This window comes from Lissotriton vulgaris, chromosome 2_1 (assembly GCF_964263255.1).
Source record: "Lissotriton vulgaris chromosome 2_1, aLisVul1.2, whole genome shotgun sequence".
NCBI classification, from domain to species: domain Eukaryota; kingdom Metazoa; phylum Chordata; class Amphibia; order Caudata; family Salamandridae; genus Lissotriton; species Lissotriton vulgaris.
Window position 1 is genome coordinate 1,862,806,917 of NC_141687.1, and position 13,614 is coordinate 1,862,820,530.

A 13,614-nucleotide genomic window follows, 5' to 3' on the forward strand; every position below is an offset into this window, starting at 1 on the left:
TTCGAATCCCACTGATCTCCCATCTCTCTTGCCCATAATTGCTCAGGGAGATTAAAATCTCCATCTATTTCTTCTAGAATCCCCCAGTACCAACATGCAACCTCCTTGCCCCCCCTTGGTCTCGTGACCAATAAACTTTCCAGTTGACTTTCTTTCCCAATGGGGACCCTCTTCCTAAGCATTGCCTGAGCCCAACTAGTTAGTTGTATATACTTAAAGGTAGAAAGGTGCGGTCCGACTTTCTCCCTCAGATCCTCCCAAGAAATCATGGAGCATCCTGCCACCAACTCTCCCCAGGACAAAAAAACGGCCTCTTTGATAGGACCCGCTAAACTGCCTTTAAGACACGCTGGAGCTCCAGGTGAGTCCCACAGAGGTGCCGCATTGGAGAAATAGCCGAGCCCCAGCCTCTTCCTAATTATAGACCAGCTCCTCGCCAGTGATTGAAGAGTCTTTAATTTAACTTTTTTGAAAAATTTCTGGTCTCCAAACTTAAAAAGAAAGCCAGCTGGTGGAAGACCGGCACCTTCTAACATAGCTCGAAACATTCTTCCCCTAGCATTATCCATTGGTGTCTTTAGGAGCAATCTAGAGTAAGATAACTCAAATGCCCAGGCGTAATACTGAAGGTCAGGCAGCGTCAACCCCCCTTTTTGCCTCCTCTTCCTCAACTTCTTCCACGCCAGTCGTGTGGCTCCATATCTCCATATCTCCAGACAAATGAATTGACATCCTGTTGGCACTTCGCCAATTGTTTAGGGTCAAAAGCCATTGGGATCGAATTAAACAAAAACGTATATATAGGCAGGATAGACATTTTAACTAAGTTAGTTCTCCCAAAGATGGATAAAGGGAGGTGGTTCCAAGCCTTAAGCTTCTTCCGGCATTCATTATGTACTCGCTCCAGATTTTTAACGGCGAGCTTATTAATATCTTGAAAAATTCTGATGCCTAAATATCGCATTGAGGGTACTGTCTCAACCAGAGTAGTAGTGGTATTCCAGGCCATAATTTCCGTTTTATGGCCCTTTTATTTCATTGTTAAACGGTACATCTTTTTTTGTCGGTCAGCACTATTTTCTTTAATGATCTCCTACTGCAGGCACAACATGCTTTCCTGCAACATTCAGCGCGCCATCGCCGCCATGCATGCTTTCACTTTCCTAGCAGCCCGGGACAATGAATTGGTCTGACATTTACAAGAGTTTGAGCTATTGGCATTGTAAATGACAATGCCTTGTATTTATGTGTTAATCAGCAAAACAGATAAATAAAAGGCATTCTCATTTACAATCCCAATAGCTTAAACTCTCGCAAATGTGAGACCTATTGCATTGCAAATGCTTGTTCTCTATACTGCCTGGACCATACTACCCCCAACTTGATATTTTGTACAGGACTCTGAAGCCCCCGTGGCATAGTCTGTGTATGAAAAAAAACTCCCAAGTTAAAACAACTAATGAATACGTACATTAGAGTTCTAATTACTCTGTGTTTGGAGCGGATGAAAGAAATTAATGTCAGCCAGCTGTCCTGGCACCTTTAGCATGGTGAAGTAATAGCATCTCTCTCTTAAAGCCAGTTGGTTCAGGATTGTACCCTTGTCTATTCAGATCAAAAACCAAATGTTTATCTGGCCATAGAAAGAGCCCCCGAGGTCAAATGTGTCGATCTGCATCACTTGATGAGGGCCACAAATGATGTGGCGGCTGTACTGCACATTTCGGTATTAGAATGTAGACCCTGGCATGGCTGATGCTTCTGGTGAAAATTAAGGCCCTTTGCACCGCTGAAGAGATGAACATGATGTACGTATACAGTCCTAGAATGTGTATGATGTGGTAAATTGAATGTAGGAGAGGTGAGTGCATTGACTCCTCCCTGTACTGCTGTATCCATGTACATCCAGAGCCCTGTCCTTTCATAATGAGGTACAGGCCTCATGCACTTGCAGCTGGTGATCTGCCATTTTCTGATTCTCAGGCCATGGACTCAGTGCTCTGACTTTTTAGAGGAAGCCTGTGCCTGCTGGGTGCAGGCTTTGCACTAATCCACCTTCTTTTAAGGTTCCCAGAGGATGATTCCCAGGAGTGTCGCCAACAATGAATTGAAGAGCAGTGGCACCTCCACCAAACTATATATATATGTATGTATGTGGTATTTATATGGTGTGAACCTAGCAAAAAGTCCACTGGGTCATCTCCAAAGTCACAGTCACTCAGTAATTCATGCAGGGCTGGCTTTAGGGCGGTGTGACCGGTGCAGCCGCACTGGGCACTGACCTGAAGTGCGGCACTGACCTCGGGGGCAGGGGGCTGTGTTAGCAATAACTTAAGATTTAAAAAAAAACGCCTACTATAGAGTTCCTTGTGCATCCAACTTTCAGGGAGCAATAAAAATGTCAAGATAACTTGTTTTTAATGATACTTGTAAAGAGAGAGATCGAGTTCTGTCTAGTGTCAGTTTTCACACGCCATAAAGTAGGGCAGAGGGTTAATATGCCTGTGGCAAAGAACAGATCTGTATGTTATGTTGATAGCTGAGTGGATTAGTGAAGCCATCTTTACCAGGTCTTTAAAACAAGTGAAATGTATGTAAGAGAGGGGCAATGGAGAAATGAGGGACAAGCACTTTTGCAGGGGGGTAGTGAGGGAATCAGAGGAAGGGGTCTTTGGATGGGGGGGCACCAAAAATGATTGTCGCACTGGGCGCCACGAGTGCTAAAGCTGGCCCTGCATTTATGCCTGGTGCAAATTCCTGGCCTTAAAAAGATGAGATAGGGAGGCATAGGAAGCAACTGAACAATACTAGATAGTGAGACGATCCGTGGGGATCGGCAGAGTGACCTGTGAAGGAGGGATCCTGTGGATACAGGGGCGTAGCTACTGTTGGTGTAGCCGGTGCATTGGCACCAAAGCCTTCGCTGCTGCGTGGATACTCAAATACACTGCGGTCTTGTAGCTTGTGATAACAGATGGAAACATGTACAGTACTCCATTCTCCATGAATCACTGTACCACAATATATAAATTCAAGTACAATATTCTCTTGTTTGATATTTTTTGTCTAATGTGCCATATTTGCTCAAATCTGCTGTGTAAACAAAAATGTCTAGTTTGATGCTGTTCATTAATCTGACTGACTCAACCCAAACCTCATTCTACTACTATGATCTCTAAAATAAAAATTTCTAGACCTTTCCCTCCTTACATCACCCCAAAACTAATTGTATTACTAAGTTCGCCTAAACAACCCTTTCTAAAGAATTCCCTCATGTATCCCTCCTCAAACTCATCCAAGACCTCATTTACTACTGCAATTTCCCTACTCCATTTCGTCCCTCCTCCATCTCTCCATTTAATCATGCCAAACCTCCTCCTACTGCTGTGATCTCCCAATAAACACTTTCTAGACTTTTCGCCAGTTTGCCTCAGGTGTGAGGCTCCTGACTGCTCCCAGCCAAGAGACTCGGAAAAAATGAGGCCTGATGACCCCTCAAATTTGGCCTTTGTTATGGGCCCAGCAGGATTCTGGAATAAGAATGACGCCCCCCGGGGGGAATTGAAGGTCGCAGACCAGTCTTCCCCCAGGGCTATTCGCGCAATGGCCGGAAGGACAAAGTGGGGGAGGGATTAGAAGATTGGGGAAGGGGCGGGAGTTAGGAATGTATATAAGGTGTCAGGAGAGGAGGATCCGGCCACTTTCTGACACCTTAGCACCACCGGGGGGGGGGGGGGGGGGGGGGGAGGGGGGAAGTTGGAATAAAAAGTTTGTCCACCCACCCACCCTACAGGTTTTAGGTGGAGGGCATGGGATTGGATCGGTCTTAGCGTGCCAGTTTAAGGCAGGTTGCAGAGTAGCGATGTTACGATACTTTGGAGAGGTGGTGAGTCACATACGGGCGGATCCACTCCTCAGGGTGGGAAAACGGTATACAGGTGACTGATAGCGGGCGCGTGAGGCAATGAGCAATGAAGGAAAGTCAACAGAGGATGCTTGGAGTGCAAGTGAAGGAGAGAATGGGGAGAGGAAGGAGGTCACTGAGTGAATGGGGAAGAGTCAAACAGGTGAGATGGTTTTGAGAAGGCTGAAGGGAGAATGTGCCGGTATGGGATGGGAAAAATATATTTCTTGCATTTATGTACTGTTAATAAAGTCTAAATGATTGCAACCGTGTCCTAATAAAATGGCCTTTTACGCTTCAAGTAACAGCGTGGAGTGGAGTTATTGCGCGAAGCCCCGTCCTACCCATGCACGTTGTTGCTTGTTGTAGATGGAAAGTAGACAATATGCAGGTTCTGTTGAAAGTGCCCCGGTATTTGGAAATTACACTAGGACGACTTCAAATCCAAATTCTTGGCAGGGTGGGACGTTGTGCACCCTGTGAAATAGTGGGTGGACGTAGTCCACCCGCGTGTACCCCTGACTCGTGCCCTGTATAAATACAATTACAATTAACTACAATGTCATTAACATGCATGGTACAATCACAGCTCGCCATCCTCAGCCTGTTCCCGAATTGTGCAACGTTTAAAATAGCTTAATACCAACTAGGCGATTACATAAACGCCTCACTATCCGAGAAAGAACACAAAACAGCTCGGGTATTTATAACTCCAACGATTTCGAGAGTGCCTCGGATGTGCTAACTCGGGGCAGATTTTTTTGTTCTGATTAACCCTCCCCGCAGCTGTCTTAGATCAGAGGTTCCTCTGCTGGAGGAGAAACGTAGCCCGAGAACTCCTTCGAGCGCAGAACTTGTTCAGCGCCGCTGAAATGCACTCCCATCACTTGCAATTAAATCAGAAAATCACAGAGAGGGACGGGAGCGAGAGGGGATCCGAAAATACCTCTACGGCGCTCATTAGTCTGCACATAGTTACATTGTGTGGGGCCATTCAGACTTCGCAGCGGCCCTTCCTTTCTCAGCAGCCCCCAACAAAGGCCTTTGATTGCAATTACCGCACTTTGATAAAAGCCAGCGGGCACTAATGTTCCCTGCTTTTGTGCTTGCAGGCATCCGTATGTTAGACGGGGATGTCACAGACGTCGTGGAGGCGAAGTCGCTTGGCGTGCGGCCCGACTACATTGACATTTACAGCGCGAGCTGGGGGCCCGACGACGACGGCAAGACCGTGGACGGGCCGGGCCCGCTGGCCAAGCACGCCTTCGAGCAAGGCATTAAAAAGGTGAGCGTGGAAAAGAGAGAAGCACACACTGGAGTAGGGGGGATGGGGGGGGGGGGAATGGGGGGGGGGGGGGGAAACTGACTGCTGGGGGTGGATTGTTTTCTGCGTGATTAGGCTGGTGGTCGCCGTCTTGGCACGTGTTCTAGATGGTCCTATAGGCAATGCTCTCATACTTGTGCTCTCTTTGCAGGTGGGACATGTATACATAACTTGTACTTGCCGCGTGCCACCCCGCTCTCAGAAGCGCGGTGCCAGGCCAGGCGTCCATGCTGGTCCCTTGGAGTGCCATTACACACATGAGTAGAAACACCTGTCATTTGCAGTGTGTGGAAACAAAACAAATGTGCTGTGAAGCGCTGTTGTGAAGAACCGCCTGTTCCTATTGTGAGCCATTAGCTCTTTCAAGGTTGCAAGGATGTTTGCAGAGTGCTGTAGGTTCTGCCTGGCCCATAATCCCCTGATCTTTTTACGCTTCTTCTTTGGCACCTCCCACGTAGACATTGGTACATTCACCTAGGAGGAGTAGTACCGCTCCCTGGTGAGTTCGAGGTAGTGCTTCATTTAGACGATCTGGAGGTTTTTGCCTCATAAGTTGAAATTTGATGCTGCGTGTGACTGCAGATGTGTTGTGAGAAGGAGAGCTCTGAGACAACACAGATCCCAAGCGTGTCTGTTTCTGGGCAAGATCAAGTGTTTATGTCAATTCTTTTTTACACCAAGGGACTTTACTGAGCTGAGAGGTGGGCCTCTGCTAAGCAAGTTCTCAGTTTTGCAGTAGTCAATACACGTACGCTGGAGATTACTTAAATCACCCGTGGGCCCTGCCGAGGGCAGCATCTTTTAATTCCATTTCAAAAGGTAGCTTTCGATCCACTATAGGGATCAACCCAGATCACACCCCATTTTCCCACATTGTCTAGGAGAGTCTCTTGGGCCACCATGCTGCTTCCTGCAGAAAGGTCTAGCAGGGTGAGAACTTTAGCCTCTTCTATGTCCATGGACAGCAGGATGTTCCCTCTAACATCGGTTAGAGTGAAGGTTCTTCTTTTGGCCTAAGTTCTCAATAGTTGCTCATGTGCAATGTGGCTTGTTTTCTGAAGGTGCTGGAGTCTGCATAAAGTCTTATGTGTATTAGCATTAGAAACATGAGAAACAACACCAATGCTTGTTTGGAAACTGTTTTAATGCTTAGAAAGCAGTAGAAATTCTTATAACACACTGTAAGCATATACAGCTCCCAGGCTGCATTGCAAATACCCAGTCTAAAAAGACTGAAAAGCTAACCTGTAGCTGCATGTACTAAAACTGACGCTGTGCCTTTAAGGCACCTCTGCCCCTAGCTTCCCATCATGCCTCAGGGGTTACAGTTAGGTCAGTTGTTCTTTCCGGCTCCCTCAGGAAGGACCCTGGATACACAGCTCCACACTTTTCTGCCTTTTTCAGTCAGAAAATCTTCTAAAGAACAATTTTTTGATTTAATCTGTATTCCTGCCGAGCAATCTAACTTCAAGTTATATTCAAATACAAGAGATGTGTTCTTAGTCAAAATTAAATAACACGTATAGGAGCAAAAGTCCAAAATCACATCAAATAGACATTCAGACACCCGAATCTTGAAGTACGTCAGTCCGTGTTTAGATGCCAAATTTCAGGGGTCAATCCTGATTCTCAAGTCTTTTATTCAATCAAAAGTATATTCTCAATTTGAATATCAAAGTTCATTCCAAAATCAGATTCCAAGTTTGACAAAAAAACGTCCACTGCAGCCAACACGTGTTTCGTTGGGCATTTATCTCATGCCAACCAACTTCCTCAGGGCTGCAAGCCAAATTAATACAAAATATAAGCTCATGTGATGACATGTCTCAATAATAATAACAGTCCACTAATTAATAAAGAGTTGAGTTATACTACATAAAACACCACCTAGGTGAATAGAAAGACACAGTACCCTCGTTTTTTAGTGACAGTTCGTAACCATAATCACTGCATGTGGATCCCGGTGTCAAATTATACACAACAACAAAGCATTCTGGTATATCGCCAAATTCGTGTTAGGATTTTTTACCTAAATAGTAAACGAGTATTCTTCAGTCTCAGATTTTTTTTCTCAGTATGCTTTTGTCCAAGGAGTCAACAGTACCTGGAATAACACAGGGAGGCTCAACGCTCTGTCACCACTAGAATTCGATATTTATTTAAACGCTATCCTAATGATAATCTAAAGTCTGTAACCGAGTCCAAATTATTTCCACTGTCAGCATACATATAATGCCTTCCAATATATAGATCGCTTTAAAAATCGTTGAGAAGTGTAACATTTCTCCGTATTCATTCATTACTTAAGGAAGTATACCCTAGCAAAACATAATAATAGCCGAATATTAGTACCTTTCGACTTCTTCACTCCCACGTAATATATTATGCAAGATGATGAATAAGTACCTCAACGGATCTATCAGAAAAATATAACATAAAGAATTCTCAGATTCCAAATCCAACTGACTTAAATATATTAAGACAAGTACCAATAGCTAGTAAAAATTTCCTTACCAATATCTTTGGTATATTAGCCTCTAACGGTCTCCTTTCGCAATATCACTTCCCCTTCAATAATCGGATTCTGGGTCTACAGAGGAAAACCACAATATCAGAGGCCTTCCAAAGTACGTGTTTATGAAAAGGGGGTCGCGTAAATGACGGGGCAATTTCTTACCTATATCCCAGTAAAACGGCGCGGTGTATATCTCCACCATGGATTATCGGCGTGCGCCGTGGCCGCCATATTGCTTAAGTACCGGTCTGAAAGTACTTCCGCTTCATGTAAAGGTGGCGAGTTAATTCTCCGCCATCTTAACGTGGAGAGTGAATCCATATGGAGGAACCAAATTTGACCTCCGAGAGTGATTATTCTGTGTCAGTAAAGTAACACAACTATATAAATAATTCATAATCATGATATTAATTGTCTCTATTCTTTATAGTCAAATGATCGTGATCGAATAAATGATCAGCAGAACGTGTTAATAAGGTCCGTGTTTCTGACAAGACAGGGCTATATTAGTCAAGGTGGGGGTTTAGTTCACCGCCATCTTAACATGGAGAATAGATCCATACGGAGGAGCCCGTTGTGCCTCCAAAATAAATATTCTGAATAGTGTAATCAGCTAGCGGTAGCATAACAGTATATTCAATGAAATATTTGTAGTCCTAATTATTTATAAAAAAGGAGGATCGTAAGATAAAGTTGATCAACATGAATTGTTCAAAAGGTTCGTATTTTCAGAAAAAACACGCATATATTCGGTAAAATTCTGAATAAAGGCGGAACCACATCGGTTCATGATGTAACTACATATATTCAAATAAAGCATTTACATATAGGTATTCCTATTCCCAACTAATCGGATTTGGTATAATGAAGACCAAGTAATTTCTCTAATTTGAGACTTCTCCCATGTACCGCCAACCATATGAATTCCCAGTGATGTAAATTGATATGGGTAAGTAAATTCTCCATGTTGGTTCAATTATTAAGTGGTGACAAAGCGTTCAGCGTCCCGTGTCTTTCCAATAACAATCATTATAGTTGGAATTTTATCAAAGCTATAGGAGATAAAGGTATTAATCTTTATAATAAAGAGAAGAGAGTGGCGGCATTTACATTTGAAGGACCCAAGTATCATATGAAATTCATTGGTCACAGTTTTACAAATAGTTCAAAAAGGAGCCAAATCAAATACAGTTACATTCATTTGGTTAAGCGACATAACTAGTCTCCCAGAAAATACTGTAATTCAGTATCCAAATTAAGCCCATCTTCCACAGCCCGAAGTACCATAATCCAACGTGCCTCTCTGCGTCTGAGTTTCAATACTCTATCTCCTCCACGTCTGTCTATGGTCACTTGTTCAATACCATGGTAATAGAATTTGTGCTGTTCAGTGTCATTTCTATTCTGAATAGAATGTGAGGCTATGGGGTACCTTGTGTCCCCATTTTTAAGTGCCCGATAATGTTCCACCATCCGGTCTTTGAGTCTCCTTACTGTACTCCCTACATAAATCTTACCACAAAGGCAGGCAATCACATAAATCACAAAGGTAGATTCACAGTTAATAAAAGAGTCTATGTGGTAGGTACCTGTATCATTATAATCAAATTTCAAAACCTTTCTCTTTGCCCACCAACATGAGCTACAATTGCCACAATGGTAAAAGCCTTTGGGTCGAGTACGTAACCAGTCACTATGACTCAAACCTGGAATTGCTTTTGGGTAACTCGGGCTTACAATATTGGCAATGGACATTCCCTTTCTGAAGGTAATACTAGGTCTCTCCATCAGAAAAGGTTTTAAGTCCTTATCAGAGTAAAGCATGTGCCAGTAATTCTTCATAATACTGAAGATTTTATTGCTTCCAACACCAAAGTTTGTGATCATTCTGATAATCTGGTTATTGTCTTTAGCATCATTCTTGTCCTTAGGTTTAAGTGTCACCTCTCGCTTAAGTTTCTGTACTCTATTAACAGCCTTGTTAACAATAGTACTCGCATAACCTCTATTTTTAAACCTCATCTTCGTGTCCTTAACATTTGCATCAAAGTCAATGTCTTTAGAACAGTTTCTTCTTGCTCTAATCATCTCCCCATAAGGGATTGAATTGATTTGGCTCTTGGGGTAGCAACTATCAGCTCGTAAGAGTGCGTTGCAACTGGTTTCTTTACGAAACATGCGGCTGAAAAGTTTATTTTCCTCTACAAAAAGTTCAATGTCTAAAAAGGTCAATTTCTCTTTATCATGATATGTAGTAAACGACATATTAAGGTCATTGGTGTTGAGATAAGTAAAAAACGACTCCAATTCCTCTGTCGTACCCCTCCAGATCAACAGACAGTCGTCAATGAATCTTCCCCAATAGTATATGTGATCTATCCATCGGCTGCCCTTAGGGCCCCAAATCCACTCCGCCTCCAGTCTCCCCATAAAGAGGTTAGCGAAGGACGGAGCAAATTTAGAACCCATCGCAGTCCCAGTCTTTTGTTTATACCAGGAAGATTCAAAGAGAAAGTAATTGTTTTCCAAGATCATTCTTATCATTTGTAGCAACATAGATGTATGGTCCAAATACTCAGCTGGTCTATTGTTCAAAAAAGTTTCAATTGCCAAAATACCTTTTTCATGATCGATGTTTGAGTATAAGGATACTACATCTAGAGTAGCAAGGATCATGCCATCATCCCACACTACATCATTCATTATATTGAGGACATGTTTAGTGTCCTCAATGTGCGATGGTAAGTTACGTACAAACGGTCTTAAGTATGAGTCAACAAATTGAGACAGTTTCTCTGTTGGCCCTCCAATGCCCGAAATTATTGGTCTGCCTGGCGGTTTATGTCTATCCTTATGCACTTTTGGTAAACAATACATGCACGGGGCCTTAGGTGATTTTATTTTAAGAAATAGAAATTCGTCATGATCCAAGAGACACTTATCATACCAATCTTTGAGTTTGGTATTGATTGTACATTTAACCATCTCTAAAGGATTAGCAATTACCTTCTCATAGTATTTACTATTTCCCAGTTGAGATAAAACCTCATTATTATAATCAGTACGATTCATCACAACAATGTTGCCACCCTTATCAGCGCTGCGTATTATTAGGTCTGGATGGTCAGTCAATTGTCGCAGTGCTTCCCTCTCATCTATTTTTAAATTGTCTGGGAATAACGTCTTACGTCGTCTGTCTTTCTTAATCAAGTTATCAATCTCAAGGGTAACAGATTTATAAAATGCATCAATAACATTACCAGATGATAACTGAGGTGTCCATTTCGATTTATCTTTAAACCCACTTCCGGATGCTAAACCAGAGTTAATCTCTAAATCTCTCAAAAGAGAGTTCATAGTCACAGGATCATCTTCTGATTCAGTAATAGATAACAGGAGTTTTGTGTCATAAAGGTCTTGGATAGTAATTTCAGACAATATTGGTTTATTAGTTGTTTTCACCCTAGCGTTATCTTTCAAAGAAAAAAACTTTTTTAACTTCAACAAACGAACAAACTTATACAAGTCAATTTTTGTTACATACCAATCAATATTCTTGGTAGGGCAGTATCCAAGACCCTTCTTCAGTACATTACTCATACTCACAGACAATTCAATAGAAGAAAGGTTGATCACTTCAATCTCTTTCGTTCCTGTGTTTATTTCCTCCACGATCTTAGTCTCTCCCTCATTCCTGGGACCACTTCTCCTGCGTCTGCCGCAGCTCCCTCTCCTTGTCTTATTGTTTGTACATTGCCAAATCTCCCTCCTGTGTCTCGGTTTCCTCTTTTGAACCTCTGTACTTCCACTAAAAAATTATTGTTATTAGTGGCATCCTCACTCTGGGCAATGGGAGCTCCTGTCGTACCCCCATCGGTAGATATACTGCTTGATGAAGTGTTAACAGCTGAACTCAAAGGTGTCACATTCCTCCTATTATTCTGATTTTTTTGGAAAAGATAATCAAATTTACGCGCAAAAGTAAATACCCTACCAGCTGTATAATCCTGTTCATCTCTTTTTAATTTACGCGCCTTTCTCCTCTTAATATCTGCCTGTAAGTTAGTCAAGATTTCATCTAACATATTATAATTCTTCATGGTTTCTTCAGGTAAGTTTAATTGCTTGATTTCATCTTCACATGTTTTAATCTCAATTAGTAGTTTCTCAATCTTCCGTTCAGCATTATAAATAAGTATCTGTATCAGGTTACATGAACTGGTAGTTAGCTCATGCTCCCATTTGTCCAATAAATCTGGCTCTAAATCTTCATATGTTGGTATAATGGTAGATCTCAAACCTCTGGGAATGCGGTTAAGGGTAAGGTATTGTTTAAGTGTCACCGCATCCCACCACTTATTCTATTCTGCTCTCTTAAGTTTCTCTAATTTCACGAATTTGGCTCTAAGACCTTCTTGTCTTGCTGGTGTAGTAGAGGCTACTGCTACATTCACAGATGAGCAGGTGCATAGGTTATTAAATAGATCTTGTGCTTCTTGTTCCCTATTCATTATTATTTATCTAGCCCTTGCGGCAGCCCTATCCAAAATTTACTGATAAACAAACAAAATTGGTAACATGGACTAAGGGCGCACAGCTATGAGTATGGCTAATTATACAGTTTCAAGTTGTTTTAAGCGACTGCTACTAGGCTGGAAAGGAAGGTTACCAGACTTCCTTAATTATCCCGGACTAGTCCAAGATGTAAATTGAATCTGTATTCCTGCCGAGCAATCTAACTCCAAGTTATATTCAAATACAAGAGATGTGTTCTTAGTCAAAATTAAATAACACGTATAGGAGCAAAAGTCCAAACTCACGAAACACGTGTTGGCTGCAGTGGACGTTTTTTTGTCAAACTTGGAATCTGATTTTGGAATGAACTTTGATATTCAAATTGAGAATATACTTTTGATTGAATAAAAGACTTGAGAATCAGGATTGACCCCTGAAATTTGGCATCTAAACACGGACTGACGTACTTCAAGATTCGGGTGTCTGAATGTCTATTTGATGTGATTTTGGACTTTTGCTCCTATACGTGTTATTTAATTTTGACTAAGAACACATCTCTTGTATTTGAATATAACTTGGAGTTAGATTGCTCGGCAGGAATACAGATTCAATTTACATCTTGGACTAGTCCGGGATAATTAAGGAAGTCTGGTAACCTTCCTTTCCAGCCTAGTAGCAGTCGCTTAAAACAACTTGAAACTGTATAATTAGCCATACTCATAGCTGTGCGCCCTTAGTCCATGTTACCAATTTTGTTTGTTTATCAGTAAATATTTTGATTTACTTTGACTTTTAACATCAGGGTCAAGTAAATAAATGCTTAGCAGTCGATTTTTGGTGAGGTTTTCCTGTCAGGATGCCCTCATTATTTGATGATTGCCCTTTTTGTGGCCACAAGAAGGCAAAAACGGACTCTCATGAGGTCTGTATTTTATGCTTGCCAGAGGATCATGATCCTAAAGACTGTTCACATTGTAAAAATCTGTCTGACAGGACTCTTAAAGACAGAGAGAGGAACAGGCTCTATGGTCTGGCCCAGAGATCCATGAGGGGAAGATCTACAGAGAGGAAGAGTTCAAAGAGACCCAGAACTCCCTCCAAAGGCAAGTCAGAGCGTCCATCAACCTCAGCACCGGGCTCGGCACTGAAAAAACAGCATCTGATGGACAGTTCGAGAGAAAAATCTCCGTCGACGTCGAGACCGGCGTCGATGAGGAAATCGTCGTCGAAAAGAAGTTCACCGACGACAAAGAAAGCTCCGCCGTCGTCAACTAGGCGACGATCGGCGTCGAGAGAAGCCACGAGATCACCGTCGACGAGAAGATCGATGTCAAGACATAAGTCACCTCCGCCGTC

The 13,614-nt window shown here is 42.4% G+C and overlaps 1 protein-coding gene across 1 annotated transcript in view; it reads left to right on the plus strand.

The window, feature by feature from the left end:
• Positions 1 to 13,614, plus strand: part of PCSK6 (proprotein convertase subtilisin/kexin type 6) — a 1,364,483-nt gene that overhangs the window by 886,494 nt on the left and 464,375 nt on the right. Inside the window, exon 7 of the mRNA XM_086958053.1 lies at positions 5,017 to 5,189. Within this exon, the coding sequence (XP_086814179.1) occupies positions 5,017 to 5,189 (173 nt within the window). The remainder of the gene's footprint in view (positions 1 to 5,016; positions 5,190 to 13,614) is intronic.